The 23246-nt window shown below is 34.9% G+C and overlaps 3 protein-coding genes and 1 long non-coding RNA gene across 10 annotated transcripts in view; 2 read left to right on the top strand and 2 right to left on the bottom strand.

Moving 5' to 3' along the window:
• The window catches only part of LOC119083185 (nuclear factor of activated T-cells 5-like), a 47046-nt gene extending 42212 nt beyond the window's left edge, over positions 1 to 4834 (bottom strand). For all 3 annotated transcript variants that reach the window (XM_037192845.1, XM_037192847.1, XM_037192846.1), the window contains exon 1: positions 4130 to 4834. In XM_037192845.1, the coding sequence (XP_037048740.1) occupies positions 4130 to 4141 (12 nt within the window). In that variant the 5' untranslated portion in view covers positions 4142 to 4834. The remainder of the gene's footprint in view (positions 1 to 4129) is intronic.
• On the top strand, positions 1965 to 18491 carry LOC119083193. Its single transcript, XR_005088815.1, has 3 exons — positions 1965 to 1977; positions 15893 to 16009; positions 18481 to 18491. It is a non-coding gene; the product is annotated as an uncharacterized LOC119083193 (long non-coding RNA).
• Positions 7247 to 13949, bottom strand: LOC119083187 (phenoloxidase-activating factor 2). Of its 4 annotated transcripts, none has more exons than XM_037192850.1 (6): positions 13695 to 13949; positions 8339 to 8815; positions 8142 to 8272; positions 7817 to 8077; positions 7622 to 7757; positions 7247 to 7565 (listed from the first exon to the last, which is right to left on the bottom strand). In XM_037192850.1, exons 2-6 carry the CDS (start codon positions 8813 to 8815, stop codon positions 7326 to 7328), a joined length of 1245 nt encoding a protein of 414 aa, XP_037048745.1. In that variant the 5' UTR covers positions 13695 to 13949; the 3' UTR covers positions 7247 to 7325. The 4 variants fall into 4 exon arrangements, with proteins under 4 accessions (XP_037048745.1, XP_037048744.1, XP_037048746.1 ...); XM_037192849.1 differs by having other exon boundaries at positions 13708 to 13949; XM_037192851.1 differs by lacking the exon at positions 13695 to 13949 and adding an exon at positions 13631 to 13647.
• A 2751-nt stretch (positions 18492 to 21242) lies between the features above and the next one.
• LOC119083184 (phenoloxidase-activating factor 2-like) lies at positions 21243 to 23246 on the top strand. 2 transcript variants are annotated; one of them, XM_037192842.1, is made up of 5 exons: positions 21243 to 21632; positions 21882 to 21970; positions 22062 to 22270; positions 22332 to 22913; positions 23005 to 23246. In XM_037192842.1, exons 1-5 carry the CDS (start codon positions 21462 to 21464, stop codon positions 23187 to 23189), a joined length of 1236 nt encoding a protein of 411 aa, XP_037048737.1. In that variant the 5' UTR covers positions 21243 to 21461; the 3' UTR covers positions 23190 to 23246. The 2 variants fall into 2 exon arrangements, with proteins under 2 accessions (XP_037048737.1, XP_037048739.1); XM_037192844.1 differs by having other exon boundaries at positions 22083 to 22270; positions 23005 to 23231.

The raw sequence follows: 23246 nt of genomic DNA, 5'->3' as shown, positions 1-23246 counted from the left end.
TTTTTTCTTCTTCTAAATATACAATTCTACTTTAGCACAACCTTTATTTTCCAACAAGTTTTTAATATGCCACGCTACGTTGGTAAGCATGAATTATTTTATACAACGAAAATATATGTGTGGATAAAGAGCGGTTCAAGCAAGAAAAATAAAACGAAAACAAAAACCATACAGAAAGTTGAATTCATCGTATAGATGTGTATAACATATTGTATAGAATCCACATTACATATAGATATGTACGTAGATATTATTCACAATATACGTACGGAAACACAGCCCCAAAATAACCGAAAAGCTCTTATCAACCTTGCGACATTTATTGATTTTCTAAATTCGTATTAAAAGTGCCTTTTATATTTGTTATGATTTCGGTGGAAATTTTGGTAGACTTACTTTAAGTAATACGATGTTTTTTTGTGGAAATTATGAAGAAGAAAAAAAAACTGTGGAAGATATGGAAGAAAAGGCTGCCAACATATTATTGATTCTCCATAAATTGCCGAATATTCGAATAATTGTGTGTTGTTTCTTTTATAGAATATTACTTGGATGCAATTTATCCTAATGATTGTCTCTCTTTAATGTCCTAACAATAATTTATCTATTAGACGATCATTAGGATGAAAGTAGCTACCTAGTTAGTATATAAACGACAGAATTTGTTTCAATTATTTTATTGAAAAACACATGAGTAATGACTAATGAGTAATGTTTAGTAAGTGACCTAAATAGGTTGTAAGTAAGAACCATCAAAAATCACTAATGAACTTTGTTCGAAAATCATTTTTGGTCATTGCATTTCTCTTTTAAACATTAATTAAGTCTAATTCTTGCACTGTATACCCTAAACAATGAACTGTGTTAATATCTCAAGTTATATGGCATTGTTGTGAATGTGCTTGTTTGTTCACTTCAGGTAGTTTACATAACGCTATTAAAACGGACAGAACAACTGGGTTCGATCGATGTAGCCACAAAACATTTTTTTTTTTTGATTATGGGATATTGGTATTTGAGAATATTATATTTTTGTGCATGATCATTAACATACGTCTGCATATCATTTATATACATAATGGATGACGATGACGTCATGAGAAATGAATTAAAATTTACCATTCAACGAACACGAATTCAATGTTCAATGTTGACATTGAAGTTTAATTTAATAAAAATTTGCTGCCTAAACTAATCATCATCTTTCAAAATCAAAAAAATCAAAATAAATAAAGATCTTGACTTACAAAAATTGTTTGTTTGGTAGAACAACAAATGATAGTATAGTTGTAAATAATAATAAAAATACCAAATAATACTTTAATATACAGAAAATAAGACTGTGAGTCTCTATTCGGACGATTTCCTGTTTTATAAAACCGTCAGTTAAATATTATGTATAATACTCTCATGCATACCGCATTAATAGTAGAGACGACTGTCTGAATATGTATACATTAACATTATACTCAATTTCTGGTTTAATTTTATTTATCTTGTTAGATATTTCACAAAAAAAAAACCGACTAAAGTGAACGAAACGAAAAAGAAGACGGAAAAAATATGGTTGGTCATGAAATTTCGCAGTTTTATGTAACATGTTGAAATCAGATATTAGTTTTCGATTTTTGTTAATTTATTTTAAACACAATATGAGTTTTTGAGACATGTAATTACCCGTACTGATTTTATGCATGCTTTTTTCTACGCACCCAAATTCTATATACCATTAGAGTATAATTTGAAAATTGAGTTTTTTCGTGTAGTCGTCTACTGTAACAAGTATGTACTTTATAGTATAGAACCTGTAGTTTAATAGTACATAGTTTAGGTAGTTTGGAGTGATAATATTTAAATTGTGTGTAATTGTGTAGAGATGGAAGTGGGTGTAGTAATGTCAATATATTACACAAACAAACTTCAAAGTCAATTTTTTTCATAAGAAAATATTAATTTGTGAGCTGTTTTCGATTGTACGTATGCGAAACTTTCCATTTGGCTATATGGCTATTGACTCAATCCATTTGTTTCCTTTTTCGTATACGAAAATTTATCTTAAGGGTCTGTTCAATGAACAGTGTTCATGAAAGACGTTCGGAATTTTTGCGGTCTATGAGTTGTCCTAATTCGGTAATCCTCTTTCACCCTAAACCCGGTCGTAATTTTTAATATTTTAATCCGTATTGAACAGACCCTCCACTCCGATTGGCTTTAGTAACCGGGCTACGGAAAATCTAATCGGGCAATTTATAAATGAGATAAAACAGAAAGTTCGACAGTGGTAATTGCGTCGCTAATTATTGTCAACTTTGATTCATAAATGGCGCATGGATCTTTTTGTTCATTTCATTTGATTTTTGTGTGGTCTGTACTTCTACACAAGCCAACCGCAAAGGTTATGGCTGCATTCAAATGCAACAATTTTATAATATAAAAATTAAAAATATTTCTTCGAATTAACACGTTGCTGGTTATTGTGATTTGTCAACTTTAGGCACACCGGAAAGTGCTAAGGGAGTCGAGGAATAACTCTAAATAAATTTCTAAAAATCAAAAATTTGACTTTTGATTTTTAGAAATTTATTTGGAGGTATTCCTCGACTCCCTTAGCACTTTCCGGTGTGCCTGAAGTGCCTGCTCGAGAATTATCCCCTACGTGTTAATGGTAACAGCGCACAAAGAACGTGTCAACCATTCGGTGATTTAAATGAAATTCTGAAATCTCCACATCTTACACCATAATATAATGATGTGCAAGTAGTGCATTGTATAAATATTCTTATCAGAAAGTTCATTTTTTTTATGTATATCCAAAACAAGTAACAATAATTTTAACATTATAACAAACGCAATACAAAAATGGAAATGTGTGTGCTGGTATCAATTGAAAACAGTACGAGTAAAATGTAAATGAGAGTATAATCATAGAGTGAAAAAAAAAAACGAAAATTACGCCGAACATCGAATGACATTTTTCTATCTCATCCGTCGTCTTTGAACAGCGGTTATATTTATATATACATATTATAAACGCAACGACAACCAAACTTATATGTACATCCATTTCGATCATTGTATATTTAACTTACACACAATATTGTGAAGTAACGAAAATTTTCTATTTAGATTCCTATTTTAATGAAATAACACTCTCTGTTTAATTGGATTAAAAAATAAATAAATTTATTTAGTGTGTGAATTTGTGGTGTTTTTTTTCTTCGGTTTCTTTTCTAATTATAATCGATATCGCTCGTTTAATTATTTAATAATTATTAATTCAAAATACGAGCAAACAAATTCAGTTGAACAATATTTCATATATGAGATTTCCCTTCGATAAGGCTGTACTTCACTAATGTTATTCAATAGATACAATTTTCGTATATATATGTGGGGATACGCAACATTATAACATGCTGTACTATAGCTTATACGACTTCACCACAAGTTGGTTTAACATTCATTCGAAGCAGAAATTCAAACACACACACAATCACATAATACCAACACAAACGAAAAATGTACGACCGCCACATATATCTCTACACATATTGAAATTATATTTTTATTTTCGTGTATCACATTATATGTGTGTATATACATTGTGTATTAAAACCGTGATTAATTGTTTTATATTATTTTATTATTATTTGTATTTTGTTGTTGTTTTTTTTTAGTTGAATGTTACTTGTTTTCGAAGTGATTTTTTTTATTTGTAAGGACAATCATAATTTAGTCGAAAGAACAGTGTTAATTTTCGGATACTCGTTTTACATATTTCATTTTTGATTATAGGTATAATTATGGTGTTGAGAATTACGCATTTTATTGGTTAATAAAACGACGTAGCAAACTTTTTTTTTGCTTTTATTAATTCAATATGACGCAAAATAATATCTCCATTAACAAAGCACAGAAAGTGTTCAGTAAATTTAGCGAAATTTAGTCATAATAAATAAATTAAATCAAAATTGGTTTCTCTCCGTCTCTCTCTCTCTCTCTCCCTTTCTTTCTATTCAAATTAAATAAAACAAAAAAAACCGAAAGAAATGTGTGTAGGAGACATTTCACCATGCAACAACACAATGTAAAGTAATAAATAAAACAAAAAAAAAGTTTTTAAACTCACCTTAACCTCCATTGCTGATCCTAATTTAAGAATAATCCTAATTTAAATCGAGTATTGTCTTCAATACATTGTCACACAAATTGTTTTTTTTATGTATTCATGCACGAAGAAGAAGAAGAAGAACACAAAAAAAACTAATTAGAAGAAATATATATATCGGAGATACGTGTCGAAAAAAAAACTCCCGATTATTTCTCACATGATATAATTCTCCTTCACAGTGTAGTTAGTTATGTGTAACACAATATACACATTTGTATATTTTTAATAAAATCCACAAAAGAAAAAAAAAAATATGGAAAAATTATGGTGAAAAGAATCTCTTTTCAAGCACCAAAAATTTTTGTTTAAAATTTTCTTTTTAACCGTTTCAGTATGTAATAACCATTCCATCCAAATAAAAAAATTTAAATCAAATAGAATGAATTGAACACCTCAGTTTGATTCTTCTATCATCCCCATAAATAAAAGTATGATTTGTGTCTATGCTCAACAAGATTCAATATGTTTATGTTAATTATTTTTTTTTTAATTATCACACTTTATCGTCACTAAGTAGAAGCACACAGAGAGAGAGAAAAAAAAAAATCATATTCTTTGACACTTTTGATTTTTATTTATTATAAATTTTAATTTGCGCGACAGCCACCATCTACAATGGTATTATGCACAGACCGACGGTTCCTCGTCAACTGAACAATGTGAGAGAGTGTACGCTTATTTTTCACTCTATTTGGAAATACAAAATTCACATTCTTTGATTCCACTGTGATCGTGTTTGGGCATGTGTGCGTGTGTGTGTGTGTGAATGTGTGTGTGGATGTGTTTACAAATGAAAATGCCAATGTAAGAAGCAAAGAAAAGAATGAGCAATATAACGACTGATAAAACCATACTTATACACCAGATTTTAGCTTTTCATATTAGATCTTGCACTAATTTTAGACGAATTTGTTTAATAGAAATAAAAATCGACTGATAACTTTAAATGCAAAACTTCTTCTTTTTTTGTAATATTTTCATTTAACTCAAGTCTGGAAGACATCTCGAATATTTGTTATAATTTATATTAAAGATAATTCCGAACATAACAAAATCTTGAAGATATTTTCTACAAAATAAAAAAAATATTCTCCGTAAATTATCTTCAATTATCTTAATTACTTGTTTAAAAACACTCGAAAGCTTATAAAACGACTAAACACACCATCTTCAGCATTCACTACCCTGTACACAATATTATCAGCGCTTTTCACCTCTGCTTTGGTGGTGAGTATAATAAAAAAAAGTCACTCACCTATTGATAGACGATATGTACATAATAGAATGGGTTGAGTTCATTGCTATGCATCTGGTTTATAAAGCTGAAAAGCTTATATGTTTTTACATAAGATGGAGCCATGCACACGCAAAAGCTTTAGCTTGAAAGGGATAGATAGTACAGGGCATATATTAATCGAAATAAACGATTGTAAAAACAGTATAAGATTTAAGGCAGCAACATATATAATTGCTTTTTTGGAATGTTATTAAAGTTTTCAGCTATGAAATCACTTCTATCATTTTAACATAGCTCAATTCCTGTCAGCGCTGCTAAATTTAACAAGTGTCAGTTAAATTTATCCGATCCGTGAGCTACAATAAGTTTAACGATCGATACATTTAACCGAACTTTGCAATAGAGTTAAATTTATCAGCTCCACACATTCAAAACAATTGCGGCTTGTCAACTTTCGGCACCCTGGACTTTACTTAAATAGTCGAGGAATGCCTCCAAATAAATTTCTAAAAATCTAGAATTCAGTCTAAGTCTAAGGTGCCGAAAGTTGGCAAGCCGCAATTAATTTCAATGTGTCAAATCCTGACGGGAATCGGGCTTAAAGATTTGATAATGTTGTCAATGGGGATTGTGAGGGTAGGTACGTGAAAGGAAAGTTTTTTCTATAAGAGACTTTCTTACATTTTTAATTCACAACTCTAGTAGTAAATGGTCGAAGCAGCGCGTTCATGCTTACCCGTCGTTTGAAAATCAAAGAGATTTTTTTTTAATTTTTTCAGTTTTAAAGGAAGAAATATGTGTTAAAAATACCGATTATTTTTAGATGTTTGCTACCTTCCCGTGATATTTACTCACAATCTACGACTTCGATCAAATTGATTCGTTCACATTTATTTATGGATCGAAGCAGCGCGTTCGGGCTTACCCGTCGTTTGGGAGTAACGTCACTTAAGTGGATATAGAAATGATTTATTGTCGTTTTTTCTACTGCTTTTGTTTCTTGTTCGTTACAGAAACCGCTCTCTTTACAATAATTCATTGACGAACAAATTTATTTTCCATGTAACTCGGCGAACTGGTTTCGCCATACTACAATGCCCAAAAAATTCTGCTAAAATTATCAAAACTTGTTCCAGAACTTGTTCAACGTTGTGATCTGATACTGTCTTGTGAAGGGTGTTGACATAGCAACTGAAGATGGTCAGACCACACTGGCCAGTGACCGTTGTCAGCACCTGAGGTCGAAACAGCAGTTCTGTCTCAAAATTCACTTAACGTGAACTGTGGGAGGGAAGAGAATCGGTTTCTCTGTTTGTTTTGATTTTTTCTGATTTTTTAGCAATTTGTCTGTAGGCATTTCAGCTGGGGGTATTTTCAGTAATCCTAAACGTCCTGGTTAAGGACGCAACGTTTGATCTACACAGGATCTTCAATCAACAATAAAGACTAAAGCAATTTTGTTTTAATGTCTCAGATGATGTCCAAACTAAAATATGAAAAGGAGTTATTGATTATTTATTCGTTGTTGTCCTCGTCCCTGAGCATTGTGTATGTATCCTCAGCCCGTTGCCAAATTGTAACGCTAAAAAACCCTCTGAATTTGTTTTCAGTTTCGCTATAATGTGTTGGACTGTAGTGCAAAAAGTACCGAAAAAAAATTACGTTTGCAGTGTAGTATAGTTACGCGATAATTAAAAATGAATTTTGTAATCCAAAATTCTTATCGGGGTGGATATGTTGCTGACTTCTCTCATTTAAAAACAAAATTAAATTCCGTTCGATTAGGAATTCTGCTTCTTTGATTCAGTTGAATATCAACTTTCAAAACTCAAATGAAATTGATAAATCAAATTAAACATTTACTGACTCGCTTATCACAGTACATATTATTTCAATGCCGTCAAATTCATGTTGTTTTTAGTAAGTGTAATAGCTGGTGTCAAGGCCGATGTACCGGATTTGAGAGTCAATCCAATCACGTGCCAATGCGACATTAGCGTACACAGCTGGATGATCTTCGTTGCAACCAATTCCCCATGCCACAATTCCACTTTGTGAATAGCGATTCTGTGATGGGTTTCCTACCGGACAAGAAAGAGGCGCTCCGCCATCACCCTGACATGTGTCTACTCCGGGCACTCCGCCTGCGCAGATAAACTAAAATGGGAAGCTGAATTAGGGAACTGTCGGAACAGTCTAATAGTATAACATACCGACGTATCCAATCGAAATTTGCTGGTCAATCTCGTCTGTTGAAGAGCTGATTGGCATTCATTGAACGGAACGATTGGCAGTGGGACTTTCTTTTGAATAACACTGAATTTGCCTTCTTTACCGAAAACGTCTTTCCTGCAACAATTTCGATTTTATTGGAGCCATTGTTTAACTCACGCAAGCTGTGTACTCACCCCCATCCACTAGCGAAACAGTTTTTGCTCGATGAAACATAACCGGATGGTGGTAGACAGATAGTGTTAATATGCTGATCCAGCTGGAATGGATCTTCAAGTTCAATAATAGCAACATCATTAGCCAACGATCGTTCGTTATAGTTCGGATGGCTGAATATTCTTGAAGCAATTCGTTCTTGGTAGGGCAGTCGTTCTTTTGTGGTTTGTGTGTCCCATTCTCCAGCTCGAATTTTCAAGTCTTTAGCGTCGTTTATAAATCTGAAAACAATCAAATCAAACATCAACTCGTACCGTAAGTAACAGCTTCAATTGGTAGACTTACGCTTTGGCACAATGGTTTCCAGTCAACACTGCCTTCGGATGTATAAGAGATCCACCGCAAACGCAAGAATCATCAGAAATTTTAATTAGTGCAACAGTCCATGGAAATTCACCAAAGCCGGCTTCATTATTCTGGAGAAAGAGGAATAGTTCTATGTAACGTACAGTCCAGTTAGTGAAGTCAATGCCACAACTTACATAATTTCCCGACAATTGAAAGTCGATGCCACCAACATTCCTTATGCCACAGCCCGATGCGCGACCTGGTTTTTGTTCAATTGGTACTGGCACAATTGGTACCTCTTTTTGTTTGTCAGAATTGCAACATACATCTAACACATCCTGACAAGATTGAGGATCAAATCTAATATCAATTACACCAAAACCATCAACCACACCGCCGTCGTCAACAACGGTTTGATTTGTCGGATCGCACATGTAATAGGGCACACAAAGACATTGCTGTCCATTGTTGACGAATGTTTGTGGACTTTGCGTTGGATCGACGATCGGTTCGGGCGTTACAATGACTCCTGCTCCACGGTTATTGGCAGGACGTCGCGTTGTCGGGCTTTGTGGACCAAATACACTGTCAATGTTATCTTGGATACTCTGTGGATAGCCTAAGGTGTGCGCGAGCATCACACCGACGATCGGTAACAGTATTTTGAACATCTTAAATGAAATTATGTCAGTGTTTGCTGTGAAATGCTTTCACATGCTATTGAGTCGCCTAGGTTCGCAATTGGCTTATTCCATATAACTAGTCAAATCCAAGAGAATTGGTTTAGGAACTCACAGCATGTAAATAACATTACAAAACTCGGGACAAAAATGAGAAGTAACGCTTTCATGTGATTGTTGAGCTCGGTTTCGCCTCGGATAGGAATGTTCACACGAAAACTAAACTTTTCAACTTAAGGCCCGTCATAGGGAAATGACAGGACAGTTTCCCGAAAATGTATGGAAAATTTTATCACAAAAATTCACCGAAAACATTCAAAGAAACTCACCATTGATGCTTTCCATTGTATTCGTGCACCGTCTCTTTATGTCCCCAAGGCATATTTAAACACTAAAACACTTTTTACTCGATGCAAAAACAAAATTTTGTTTTTTGTTTTGTCGCGACAAAAACACAGAAAATATTTCGACACAACTGTGACACTCCGCTATTATAAGGACTAGAATGAAAGTTTGCTGTGTTCACTTCGGCGGTAAAATATTTTCATTCAAAAAAGTGTCCGACACTTCAACGATGGTAGACATTTATTAAAATTGTAACCTCTCCCACTTCTTTAGTAAGCTAACAAGACTTCGCTGAGTCTAATTATGCCACCTCTTCGAACAAAAATATCGGCTGAGGTCGAATACAACAGCTTTAACAAACCTCCGCTGAGCTCTAATAATTCTCTAATGAGTTCTAATAATTCTCCGCTAGGCTTCAGTAAGAGTCCGTCAGACCTTAGCACGTTGTAGTAAGGCAATGAAGCTAAGCGAACACTCAATGAGCATCAGCGGATACCTAATAATTGTTGCTATGATTTAATAAGACTCCATTTAGCTTTGGCAGATCTCCGCTGAGTGTCCGATTCGGTCCATTAAGCCTTCCTGAAACTTCCTTAGGCCTAACGGACACTTCCTGAAGCCTAGCGGAGAATTATTAGAGCTCAGCGGAGGTTTGTTAAAGCTCAGCGGAGAATTATTCGACCTCAGCCGATATTTTTATTCAAAGAGGTGGCATAATTAGACTTCGCGAAGTCTTCTTAGCTTACTAAAGAGAAACGAACATTCATTTACGCTCAGTGCAGTCTTACGAGAGGCTAAATTTTTAATAAATGCTCTCCCATCGTTGAAAGAATGTCCGCTGAGCTCTCGTAAAGCTTTAAAAAATGGTCGATGAGCATTATTAAATGTATACGCTACCCTTTGTCAACCGTTTGATGATTGTTTTTAAATGTCCGACATTTTTTTGAATGAAAATATTTTATCACCGAAGTGAACACAGCAAACATTCATTCTAGTACTTATAGGTAGCGGAGTGTCACAGTTGTGTCGAAATATTTTCTGTGTTTTTGTCGCGACAAAACAAAAAAGAACTTTTTGTTTTTGCATCGAGTAAAAAGTGTTTTAGTGTTCAAATATGCCTTGGCGACCTAAAGAGACTATGCCCGAATACAATGGAAAGCATAAGAGGTGAGTTTCTTTGAATTTTTTCGGTGAATTTTTGTGATAAAATTTTCCATACATTTTCGGGAAACTGTCCTGTCATTTCCCAATGACGGGCCTTAATATCCCTTGTCATGTAAGCAACTATTATGTTTTCGTTTTTTATTTGTTGTGTTCATCTTCTTCTCAGTGTTGATCTGTTCTGACCTTCACAGATTATAGACGACTCGTGTGTTGTAAATATCATTTTGTTATTTATGCTAACTATTATTCTGATATGGTCAATGGCTACAGTTCAGACAATAACCAGATTTAAATTTTGAATTCAAAATCGACTCATTGATGTCTTTGCGTATATTATGCGACAGAAAAACCAGCCTTACTATTTGCTTGAATGATTCATGATCTTTCGGCTTGGTGTCAACCTATGAAATTTGAATGTGTGCAACGAAAGTGTGTATTCAATTGTGCAAACAGAAATCTCGAATGTTTATCCTCCGATTGTGGGGAATTTCGAAAAGCATACGACACGAAGAGTGGGAATTACAGAATTGAAATGATGGTACGAGATCTATGCATCGAAAATTTCAGTCTGTTGCCTATTTTTAGAAAGTTCTTAAAACTGGTCTGTTGAATTTGGGGAAAAGTGTTGGAAATTTCCTATTCTACCGGCACAAATTACAGTAAAACTGTAACAGCAAAAATTTGACCAAAGAAATGCTAGAAACAAAATTTAAGCAAAAAAAATTTTGCGTCACAAAGTGGCAGATGGTTCGGACGTATTAGGACATATTCTTGCCTATTTTAAAAAAATTCTTAAAAGTACTTTCCTCAACATCTGCCACTTATGACGCAAAATTTTTTTTGGTTAAATTTTGTTTCTAGAATTTCTTTGGTCAAATTTTTGCTGTTACAGTTTTTGCGTTTTTGAAAATTTTGAAAAATTTAAAAAATTTAAAAAATTTTTAAAAATGTTAAAAAATTTCAAAAATTTTGAAAAATTTCAAAAAATTTGAGAAATTTTAAAAATTTTAAAAAATTTAAAAAATACTAAATTTAGGAAAAAAAATTGAGGCGAGCAGAGCTTACCAAATACCAAAAGCGAACAAATTTGTTCTACCATACCCATCCACACACACACACTTAAAGGTGTTCTTATATGGGGCCTATATGCGAACTTCGAGGAGCCCTAGCTCCGAAACAAGGCCGGTTCCCCCCAAATTTTTTTTTCTGGAATGTCTTAGAATGACGACTAGAATCTACTCCCAAAATTTCAACAAAATCTAAAGAAGACTTTAGAAGATAGGAAACACGGACGAACGGACGGACTAACAAAGTAACGTAGGATTTTTTCATTTCGTTTAAAGTACTGAAATTGACCAAAATGTATGGAAATGGGGCTTCTTGGAAGATTTTTTGCGTGGCCAAATTTTAAGCTGCAAGAACGTGTGATAGCTCGTTGAACTCGTACGGACGCCTAGTTTTTTTTAATGGTAATTTGGAGTCATTTGTCTTTGAATTGTAGAACTTCAATATTTGCTGTATATATGGTTCTGCAGTCTACGACAAAAAATTTGTTTTGAAATTTTTTCTAGTAATAGGACTTGCGTCACGGGCGCTATGCTGACGCGCGCCCATGATCATTCTTTATAGATATTTCAATGCGCTTTCGATTAGCTTACTTCCTTGTAGGTTAAGAGTGATATCGCCAAAACTTGAGCCAATTTGAAAACACGGGTTCGGCGATCCGGGCGAGCTATAGCATCTTTTAATTCGTCTTTCAATTCTAGACAATACGTATCTTTTCCTTTTTTATTAATTGTGTACTATTGGTGTAAATTGGTAAAATGCAGGCACATGTCATAGAGCAGGGAAAACACTTTTTTAGTATTGACTCGAGGTAGACGATTTTTTAAAAGTTGAAATGTTGTGTGAGTGTGCGCCTCTAAAAGACCTATCATTGATTAGAGAATAGGCACTAGGCGGTACCACTGTACGTTCGGGAGTAAATGTGGGCAACTTTTTACTTCGTGCAACTTCCTGGCCTTCCAACACAAATTTTCTGAGGTTTTGTTTACGTGGGATGATAGTGAGTGTGTCCAGCTACAACACCCCATAGTCAGTTTCACGGGAACGTTCTGTTGCAGGCCAGCAGTACTGTGCGAAAATCGACCATACTTTCATTGTTTACTCCCGAACGTACAATGGTACCGACTCGTGCCTATACTCTAATGATAGGTCTTTTAGAGGCGCACACTCACACAACATTTCAAGTTTTGAAAAAATCGTCTACCTCGAGTTAATACTAAAAAAGTGTTTTCCCCGCCCTATGACATGTGCCTGCATTTTACCAATTTACACCAATAGTACACAATTAATAAATGAAGAAAAGATACGTATTGTCTAGAATTGAAAGACGAATCCAACGTGCTATAGCTCGCCCGGATCGCTGAACCCTAGTATTGATTTTCCCCAAATTTGGTTCAAGTTTTGGCGATATCACTCTTAAAGACTATGCTAGAGATATTAATCATTCAAACAATGAATGAAGTTGCAATTACAGAGAATAATTTTATTTAAATTGACACGATTATCGTCTGACTCTCTATAAGTCTATATCTAATGGGTATAGCGCAATAATGTTTATTTTTTTTTGCTTGCTACCTGTAGCAGCAGTCGCTCTCTAAACACTGAGCGAAAAATAACCCTAAATTTTTGAACTAATTTCAGTGTTTTTGACTGATTCTTGGATATATTCTGATCAATATTAAAGTCATCACACTTGGAGACAGTGTCGTAAAGCTTTTAATCGTTTAGCTACTTCGTTATATCTTAAAAATGCACAATAATTTTTGTACTAAAAAAATTGAATCGAAAACGACAGTGATTTTAGACTGGAGGACAATATAAGAATTTGCGGTGTCACCTCGACCTGTTATAACTTTATAATCAAAGAAACTTGGATCGAATAAAATTAAAAAGTTAGCCAACAAATCATTTGTTTGGAACGAAAGTTATCACAAAGTCTCCTGGTAACAAAGATGGAATCTCTCGCCCTAATTGGATTGCACAACTAAAGGATTTTTTCCCTCAAATGCCACATTTAAAAAAACATATATTTTGAATGAAGCAAGAGGAATTGGATGTTTTTTTCGTTCAATTTCGAATCATTGCACACCACGTATAGATCGTAGAATACAAGTTTCGATATGTAAATAAAATGGACATTTAAAGTAAATTTGTGTTATACAAATTTGCTGTTAAAATGTCAACAAATTCCGGTTTTGTATTGCATCACAAAATTTTTAAAAATAAAATCACTTGTCTGTCTAGTCCACACTCAAACTGTTAATGGTGCATCGCAAAAAATTCGTTCATTTCATACTTTCTTTTCTCACCTTTTTGTCTCACTAATTATACTTGAAAATGGATTTTATTTTATAATTCTCGATATTTCTTGTTATTAGATAATTGAGTTATTAGTCGGCTAAATTATTTTTAATTGTTTCTCATAACCGCTTCCAATACCCCAGTCGTTTGTGAATGTTTAACGACAATACAGAAAAAACAACAATTTAAAATTGATATTGGATTAAAACTACGTTCGTTCGGTTGAAACGACGGCGATCAACTGAAATGGAATTCAATTTAACAACGGAGACTCTCTCAACATAATGCGACACAGACCAGTTTTACAATTAAAATGTTTCTTGTTCGATACGTGAAATGATTTCAATACCGCGGATAATCTTTTCAGATGATTTGTTATGCTCTTGAAAATGTGTATTATATGCGTACAACAAGCGATGGTACTGTATGTTGACAAAGTTTAGAATTTTATTACAACAAAACTGTTGAATGGAGTTATAACAAAACTGCGAAACTAAGCAAAAACAATTCTGGTAACTGAAGAAGGTTTTTCTTTCACGTTATTGCCATTTCGGACCATTGCAATATTTGTGATGCCCTTACAATAAAACTCTGGAATTTCAAAGTCAACTTGAAAGACTCGTTTGCTGTTCTAAAATTAAAACTGTAGTCAAGACCTTTTTCTCAGCCCGCATCTACCACATCAATACCTATTTCTTTTGAAAATGAGTTGCATTTAAATGCCATATAAAAGTCAAGTGTAGTCGTAATCAATGAACGTCAACACAAGGTATGGCCGAATGTCAAACTTTGTATGGAGCGGAGGACATAGCGATTTCATATTAAAACGAGCCGTCAGAACAGTCGGAGCGTTTGCTGCGACTGAGCCCCGTACAAACCCGTACATCTATTGCGCACGTGACCCTACTTCGTCCGTCGCCCTACTCTTACCGTAAGCCTATTGCGCCCGTAAACGTCGTAAAATTCTTATGCAATGTGTACGTCTTAAAAATTGCGCATAGCGCAATTACGAAGCCCCGTACGACGTTCCTTTCAAAAGTAACACAAACTACACTTCCCACTGATCAGTGATTTTGGAATTATCATTTTCACCTATTTATATTGATTTTACAAAAATCCAAAATGGCGGCCGACGGCCATTTTGTTAGGAGGTGGAAAGTACAACGGCTGCTTTACATTCGTTAGTACCTTTCAAACAAACAAAAATTCATGAAATTCGGTTAAATTTTACTCGAGATATTAACAAAAAACACCACCTTCACTGTACGGCTGAGTAGCCACATATAAGCTCACTCCAAGAGACCTAGCTCACGCTCCGGTAAACCGAATTTCATAAACTTTTTTTTCCCTGATTGGTACGGTCAATACCTATCTAATAAACCAAAATCTATCTAAATCCGTTCAAATTTGACTAACCTACAAGCAAAAACGGATTGCCGCCCTGTACCTAGTTCACACCAAGGGGTCTAACTCACGAGTCGGTCATCCAATTTCCATAAACTTTTTTTTTGTGGATAGGTATTGTAAATACCTTTCATTTGATGTATCACTTACAAGTGTAGCCTTTAAATGGCCAGAGAAATCTTTGGAAAACGTTAAAGCACTTATGGGGCCCCAGCTCTGGAGGGGTCGACCCAAAATCGCCCATCTTCGAACTTAGCCTCACTATTTCAACTACCTTTCAGGGAAAAAAAAAATTGAAATCGGATTTGATTTACTCAAGATATCGACGTGACAGACGGACAGACGGACAGACAAAATTTTTATTGCGGATTCGTTATCTATGAACATAGGCAAACACTTTGCCCTTACCGTCTGCTTCGAATTCCATCAATTACACACGGCATCGTAATCCTATAAGCCCCTTCGTACTTCGTACGGGGCTAAAAATTTACCTCTCATGAGAGGGGAGTTTGTTTATATGAAATCGCTATGTCCTCCGGTTTGTATGAACAGACCATACCTGGTTTATACTTTCATTGGTCGTAATCGATTTTGACTATGGCCGAATAAATAGGGGTCGTTACTAGGGTGGGTCGATTTTCCCAACTTTAAAATCCACATCCAGTGTCTTGTGTATCTTGAATATACTAAACTTGTGGCATCATTACTTTTTCGTTTCCGCATACTTTTGAGTATCCCACCGATTTCTAAAGTTCGTATTTCATGGAAAAATCAGACTTTCAAATACAGGTGGGATATTCAAAAGTGTGCGGAAACGAAAAAGTAATGATGCCACAAGTTTAGTTTCTTCCAGCTACACAAGCCACTGGGTGTGGATGTTAAAGTTGGTAAAATCGACCCACCCTAGTCGTTACTGTTCCACGAGAAAAGTACAGAAACGATGTGACTAAATACAGGCGCCTGCGAATAGTCACCCTATTATTGAAAATGCTATTCGCAGGCGAGTGATCAAACTTTTATTGATATGTTATATTAAACTGAACTCACTGAACTCCACACGACCAACAGCGCTTTCAAAGCGAATACAATAAGTATGTCCTGCTGCCCTCTCATTCAATTGTCAGTTTAATAAACTGTACCAACTAAATGATACCGAACGATTTAAATACAAAGTGATATAAGTCAGGTTCTGTTTTTAATTAGTCTACGGCCTACAATATGAAAATGTAATGACATTTTGGTGGACACCGCACCGAAGCGATTATCGAAAGTTGAGTTAGAACATACATCTGAAAAGAATTGCGATAGTTGCCTTTTGATGAACTCACACATGGTGTAATGACATCTCTTTTATTCATTATCATTGTATTAAGTATAGTTTCCACTTAAAAAGAGCACTCCGTTTAGCCTCCGTTTACATGACAGTTATAAAATAAACAAAAGAACTGTCACGCAAACGGAGTGGAAATTGAATTTATTTCAATTTTTTACTCCGTTTACGTGACAGTTCCTTTGTTCTATTTTACAACTTTATACTTTATACTTGTGCAACTGTCAACCAATTCTGTTTTTTTGTGTGCTTTAACCTGGAAATTACAAAAAAATGACATAATAATACCAAAATTATACGTTGATAATATTGCGAGTTCTCGCGATGAACTCTTTAATATAATTTAAAATTGATCATTCGCATCAAAAAGTTTTTTATTTTTAAATGATCAAAGACACTATGTTCATTCAAAATTTAAGTTTAAAAAAAATCTACGCGTTCAAATTAGTTTTATAAAAATAAAAATAAAATTAATTCATTTTTGCACTGACTGCGAAATCGCACCTTGTCAGCACCTTGTCAGTTTGCTGTCTACTGAAATGTATGGAATTTATGAAATTTTTATTTTTTTTGGTTGGTACCATTTGCTATGCAGTAAGTGAATATTAGCGCGAATACTTTGAATATGTAGTTTCAATTTGATTTATAAAAAAATTAAAACAATATTTACCCATGCCGTAGAAGTACTTTTGTCTTATAAAATCATAATTTATCGAAATAAAATAAAAAGTCCTGAATGCGAATGATTAATTATCAAAAAAATCAAAAATTCGAAGCATTACGTTTAGAGCATCAAACTTAATATGGATGTACATGTCAAATTTTTGCTCGATGAACGACACGATCCACGCCGGGTAAACATTAAAAAACACCAATACAACAGAAACAAATCCAAATTAAAGACTGACAAAATGTAAAATGTGAAAATGAGTAGAATTTTTGTTGAAACTCAACATTTTTTTGATAATTTCACAAAAAACGTAGTAGGGCGCGTAGTGCGCTTGGTGATTTTGGTGCACTTTGGAAGAGCTTGAAAAGATATACTACAACAACCCAACTTGACAAAGAAAATGGTCCATGACCTTAGGATCACTGCCTGAAAATTGCGAAATTCGCACTCTACCTGTAGAGCCTCAATATACACAGAGTGAGCCTAAGGCCATAGACCAACTTTTTTCTAGTGAACTTTTTCATGCTCTTTCAGAATATACCAAGCTTAAAATTTTCACTTTCGAAATAGCTTCACAAATCGTACATATGGCGTGGTAAGTTTTGTAACGGAAAACGTCACGAGATTACATGTGTAATGTCACAAGACTAAAAAATGCATCTTCGATTTGTGAAGCCATTAGGAAAGTGACAACTTTGAAACTTTCAACTTTGAAAAAGCATAAAAATGTTCACTAAAGCTCATCTTTGAACCCGAGAAAAAATTGGTCCAATGCCCTAGATTCGCTCACTGAACCTTGCGAAAAACGTAATATTATGCCAAAAACGCAAGGTTCAGGGAGCGAATCTAGGACCTTGGACCAATTTTTTCTCGGGTTCAAAGATGAACTTTAGTGAACTTTTTTATGCTCTTACAAAGTTCACCAATTAAAAAGTTGTCACTTTCCTAATGGCTTCACAAATCAAATCCTCGTTAATTGAATAAGGTACCCTCCAGAGTCATTTGCAACAACAAAAAATCCTCGAAGTAATTATGTTTTCATCCCACAAATCATGAAAAAATGGTCTGCACTAGGGTGACCAAAATAGTTGTTGTTGCAAATTACCGACAATACGTAATGCATTTATCTGAAATTATGGCGGTTGGCAGAAGTGTTGAGGCCGCATATGTTGACCTTTAAAAAATTTCAACATTTTTCGTGTATGTGGTGCAGCAGCTATTTTAGGGGAAAAAATTCCAACTTTTGTAAAGTGTTTAAAAAAAATTACAACGACAGACCTGGAAGATATAGGTGTCGTAGGTAGGTAAGGTAGTGATATGGGCGTCTATTTAAATTTTTCTGACGTATGAGACAATTGTATTGAAAAGTATTGACAGGTAGACAGGTCTATTTTGAAAGCAAGAAGGTAATAATCTCTTGTAATTTCATGTCAATTCTATTATCTGCTAAAAATATAAATTGAACCATAGTACATACATAGTAACATACTCATCAGTCAGTAGGGGTGTATGTACCGCTAGTAATTTTTCCGTTGAAACTGCGGAAGCATTTTTGTGTGAAAAATTTTCGAGTGACAAAACCATCGAAATGAAATATCCATTTTTCTTCTCTCCTTGAACAAATAACTATAACATCTTCTTAGTTATCTATTTTTTTGATCTTTTCATTGATAAATACATTTTCACACAGAATGACAGAATATTCCCGCATCGGAAATTGAAAATTTTTGTCCATTCATTATTTACAAATTAATTTCTAGCATCCATTTCAAAGGCCATTCATAGCTGAGGTCTCTGTAGTAAGTTATCTTATTTCTTCGGTTGTTAACCTCTCAAATGGTCTACCCCTAATACAAAAAACTTGCCAGGTGTGCTACGCATCGTTCTAAGTGTATCTATTTACCGAAAAGACTCATTCATTTTTAGAAATAGGATCTGATTAAAATAAATGAACGAACGAAAGAATCACCGAACAACAAAACAAGATCTTGAAAATGTTGAGGGATCAGGGCAATAAACAGTAATTGGTACTTAAAAACTCATTAAGCATGGCATACACTATATATGTATACATACTTGTACACAGCAGGCTTTATGATTATTCGGTATGTTATGATTGTAAAAGAAATGCAGAGATTTAAAATTATCAAAAGTGGTCAAAGAGGTAGATAGGCGGACAAAGATTTACACCAGCAATCGATGACACAGCATTAATTGCGTTACCATACCAACATTGTACTTTATTCGCAACTTATGTAACATTTCAATGACTGAATGCATATTGGAATAGATCCATTTTATGCATCTGACGTGTACTGGTACCAATAATAAATTATTGTTTGCTGATTAAATGTTGACTTACTGATAATTGTCACTCCTCTCGTTTGAATGAAATGAATTCTTTGTCTAAGACTGTGAGTGTAAGTGTGAGGTAATATACAACGCTAGCAAAAACTATCTCAACAAATTAAAACGATGCAAGAACGACTTTCGTTAGACTATGGTTCTTTATGGTTTCGTTAAGCTTTAATTTGCTGTCAGAGGTGCTGACTTATAATGTCTATAATGCATATCCTGATCCAGACAGTACTACTTGAAGGTTGATGATACTGAGCATTACAGCACGATAAATGACACATTTCTCGTGGGTGCCACAATTCATAAATACTAGAGTCGGCTCATCTGTGTACTGCGTCATAAATCTGTAGAATTTCTATTCATTTCTCACAAGAAAGAACGAAAGAACCATTTCCCACGAAGATCTAGCCCTGGCGCCACTGTGGTACAATTTCAAATTTATGGGAATTCCCGAAATTGTTTCAAAGGTCGACGAACTTTGCTTTTATGATCTCAAACGCTTTTTTTTTCAATTTGCAGATTATGTGCAATATTTAGCAAGCAAAGCCAATTAATGTTAAATCGGAAATAATTTTCTTAACCGGAAGGAACATAATCACATTAACACTTTACGTTCGTCTGTGTTAGTGCATTTTCGTCTATTATAGACGGTAAGTCTGAAAATGAAATTGTGGCAATGAAGTGACCTAAAGTGAATTTTTGGAACTTTAATGTCCGGTAACGACACGTGAAGACTTTGCTGATTCGTTTTTTATGGTCAATTATGCATGACAAATGATCAAATCAAATTAATTTCGATGATTTGTTTGACGAATTTGTTAACCAACCGCATCGTTTTTTTTTACCTTGACCTGAACTGAGTCATCTAAATTAGCTTAAGAGTCATATCGCCAAATCTTCAGGCGATTTTTTTAAACTTTGGGAACAAGCTGGAACAGCATCTGGAACGGTACTACGGCCGTCATTTTTTATCGTCTACTATTCTTTTACCTTATCAATAGAAAAACGCTTCGATATGTCGCGATGCTGTTCCAGCTGTAGTGCCCTCAGAAACAAGGAAAAAATCTGCATTTTGGCACCAACTTTTTTTCCAAGACATCTGTGGGCTTGAAGCACAAAAGTACTGGGTTCATTTATATGTACAACGATAGTGAGTGAGGCCAGCTACAACACCCCATACTCAGTTCCGTGGAACAACGAAGCTGCAGAGAATCCGGACTCTCCGAACATTCACTATATTTTTGTCATAACTCTCGTGGATGTACTTGCACCAAGCAGTGCGTATACTCTAAATGTAGGTCTTTCCAAGGCCGACATTCGGACAGCATTACAACAATTTAAAATAATTTTTTCTTGAGTTATTGCCGAAAAACTGTTTTCGGTACCCTCTGACATGACTCTTTTCACAGAAAACAAATTTTATTTAGACAAAATGAAAGATACGTGTTTCCTAGAATTGAAAGACGAATCCAACGAGCTATCACTCATTAAAATCGTAGACCGCTTGTTCCCCAATCGCCTGAAGACTTGGCGACATGACTCTTAAAATTAATTGAGTCTTTAGTTTAAGTCAATTTTGGTTTTGCGATGTATCTACCCCGTAGGTGATGTCTGCTAGAAATATTTGAAATTATTTATTACTTATCCATCGAACGCATAAAATTGCTTTTTAATGTACAAAATTCAAGAAAACTTTACTCACTCGACTATATAAAAACATCGTTGCAAGGTTAAAGGATTTGGTGTAAATCCCTTCGAACTTTACTTATGTTGAGTGACATTGTTTTATTGCAGGTATGTAACATGTGTCACTAATCTCCTATCTACCTGGATGAAACAGAAATTTCTTTCTTACATTTTCGACTAAACGAATTCAGTTTCGATTCAAACTTCAAAGGGTGAACAGTGAAACTAAACACTCATATCCAACAGCCCAAGATTGTTTTAAATTGGCCACACTTGTGACTGTGTAAAATTTTTAAATTCAATTTATTGCCGCAATGTCGTGCCTATTTATTTTGATTGTGATAAGCTTGATATACCACAGCAGTGGCTGGTCGTACTATTACAACAATAGATTCCCAACGAATGGATTGAGGAATGTAGTTAGTTTTCCAGCCTCACCAGTGTTGTATCCCAGAGAAGGTGGAATAGTGAGCATCGAAAATACGGTAGGCTCGCCATCCATTAATAGTTATTTACGTATCGATTGAGTAGGCCGAAAGAGTTACGTATTAAGTTTTGTATGCTTGCTAAGAGGACCGAAAGTAAACAAATGTCAATTCAAGGGGCGAAAGCGAAAGCTTTCGCCCCGCGAATTGACAGCTTTACTTTCGGTCCTCTAAGCAAGCATACAAAATGATTTTTCCCTACTATAGCGCTAGTTTGTTCGACTAAAGTTTTATTGTTCTTCCATTCAGTTACAGGAATGTGTTGGAATTTGTGTGCCGAAAGATAAGTGCGAAAACGGTTCGATATCGAGAAAATTTGTAGCTTTGATGAGAGCCAGGTAATTAATTAAGAATTTTCGGTCACATTTCTGACTTATTTTTTAAAGTCATTGGGTCAGTATTACAAAACGAAATTTTACCGTAAAACAGAGTACCTGATGCGATTATCAGCGACGACATATCGTACTGCATGGAATCGGAAATGTGTTGCAAGTTTAAGGACGAATCGGAAGCTTATGACGACCAGGCAATTGTAATCGAAAATAATGAAATTCAGAAAAGTGGCCATCGCAAATGTGGACAACGAAACTTTGTTGGAATTGAGAGTCGAATCAGTGATGGTGACATCGCCCAATATGGTAAGCCCTGAACAACCAATGCATTTCAAATCGAAAATTCAACAAAATATTTCCTCTCCAGCTGAATTTCCATGGATGGTTGTTGTGCTAATGAAAATGGACATTTCCCGAGACGATGCAACAGCGTACTCTTACAAGTGTGGCGGATCGTTGATCCATCCGTCTGTCGTATTAACAGCAGCCCATTGTATCGATTCAATCAAACCTGGAAAATTGGTGATTCGTGCAGGCGAATGGGATTTGTCCGAAACTGACGAACAGTATCTTCATCAGGACAGAAGTGTTCGTTCTATTGTCATCCACAAAGGCTTTTCAAAACAGTCATTGCATAATGACATCGCATTGCTCATTCTAACGTCTCCAGTAGAATTAACTGACACCGTCAATACGGTTTGCTTGCCGCAAATGAATGCCCAGTATAATGATCAACGCTGTTTTGTGTCCGGTTGGGGTAAAGATAGTTACGGTGTGACAGGTTCTTATCAAACGATTTTGAAAAAAGTCGAGGTTCCAGTCATATCTCACGATATGTGCCAGCGACAGTTACGACAGACAATTCTGGGCAAGTTTTTCCGCCTTCATCGCTCGTTTATCTGTGCAGGAGGAGACTCAAATTTTGGCGATTCGTGCAAGGGAGACGGAGGTTCGTATTGTGCTATTTGATGAGCAATACTGCGTAGCTTAGTCATAAGGTTTGATTAATCAATTTTTTGTTTATATTTTTCCTGAATTAGGTTCTCCGATGATGTGTTACAATGCGGACACCAACAGCTATGATCAAATAGGCATTGTTGCTTGGGGGATCGGCTGCAATCAATTTAAAATACCTGCAGCTTATGTGAATGTAGCTACTATGAGACGGTGGATCGATCACGAAATGAAAAAACGAAATCTCGATTCGAGCTATTACATCGAGTGAAATATGTGTCTCTGGTTCGTAAAATTTTCAGTTAAATAAAATTGAAGGTAAAAAAAT

This window comes from Bradysia coprophila, unplaced genomic scaffold, assembly GCF_014529535.1.
Source record: "Bradysia coprophila strain Holo2 unplaced genomic scaffold, BU_Bcop_v1 contig_561, whole genome shotgun sequence".
Lineage (NCBI taxonomy): Eukaryota > Metazoa > Arthropoda > Insecta > Diptera > Sciaridae > Bradysia > Bradysia coprophila.
This window is presented reverse-complemented; position numbering and strand designations above follow the sequence as displayed.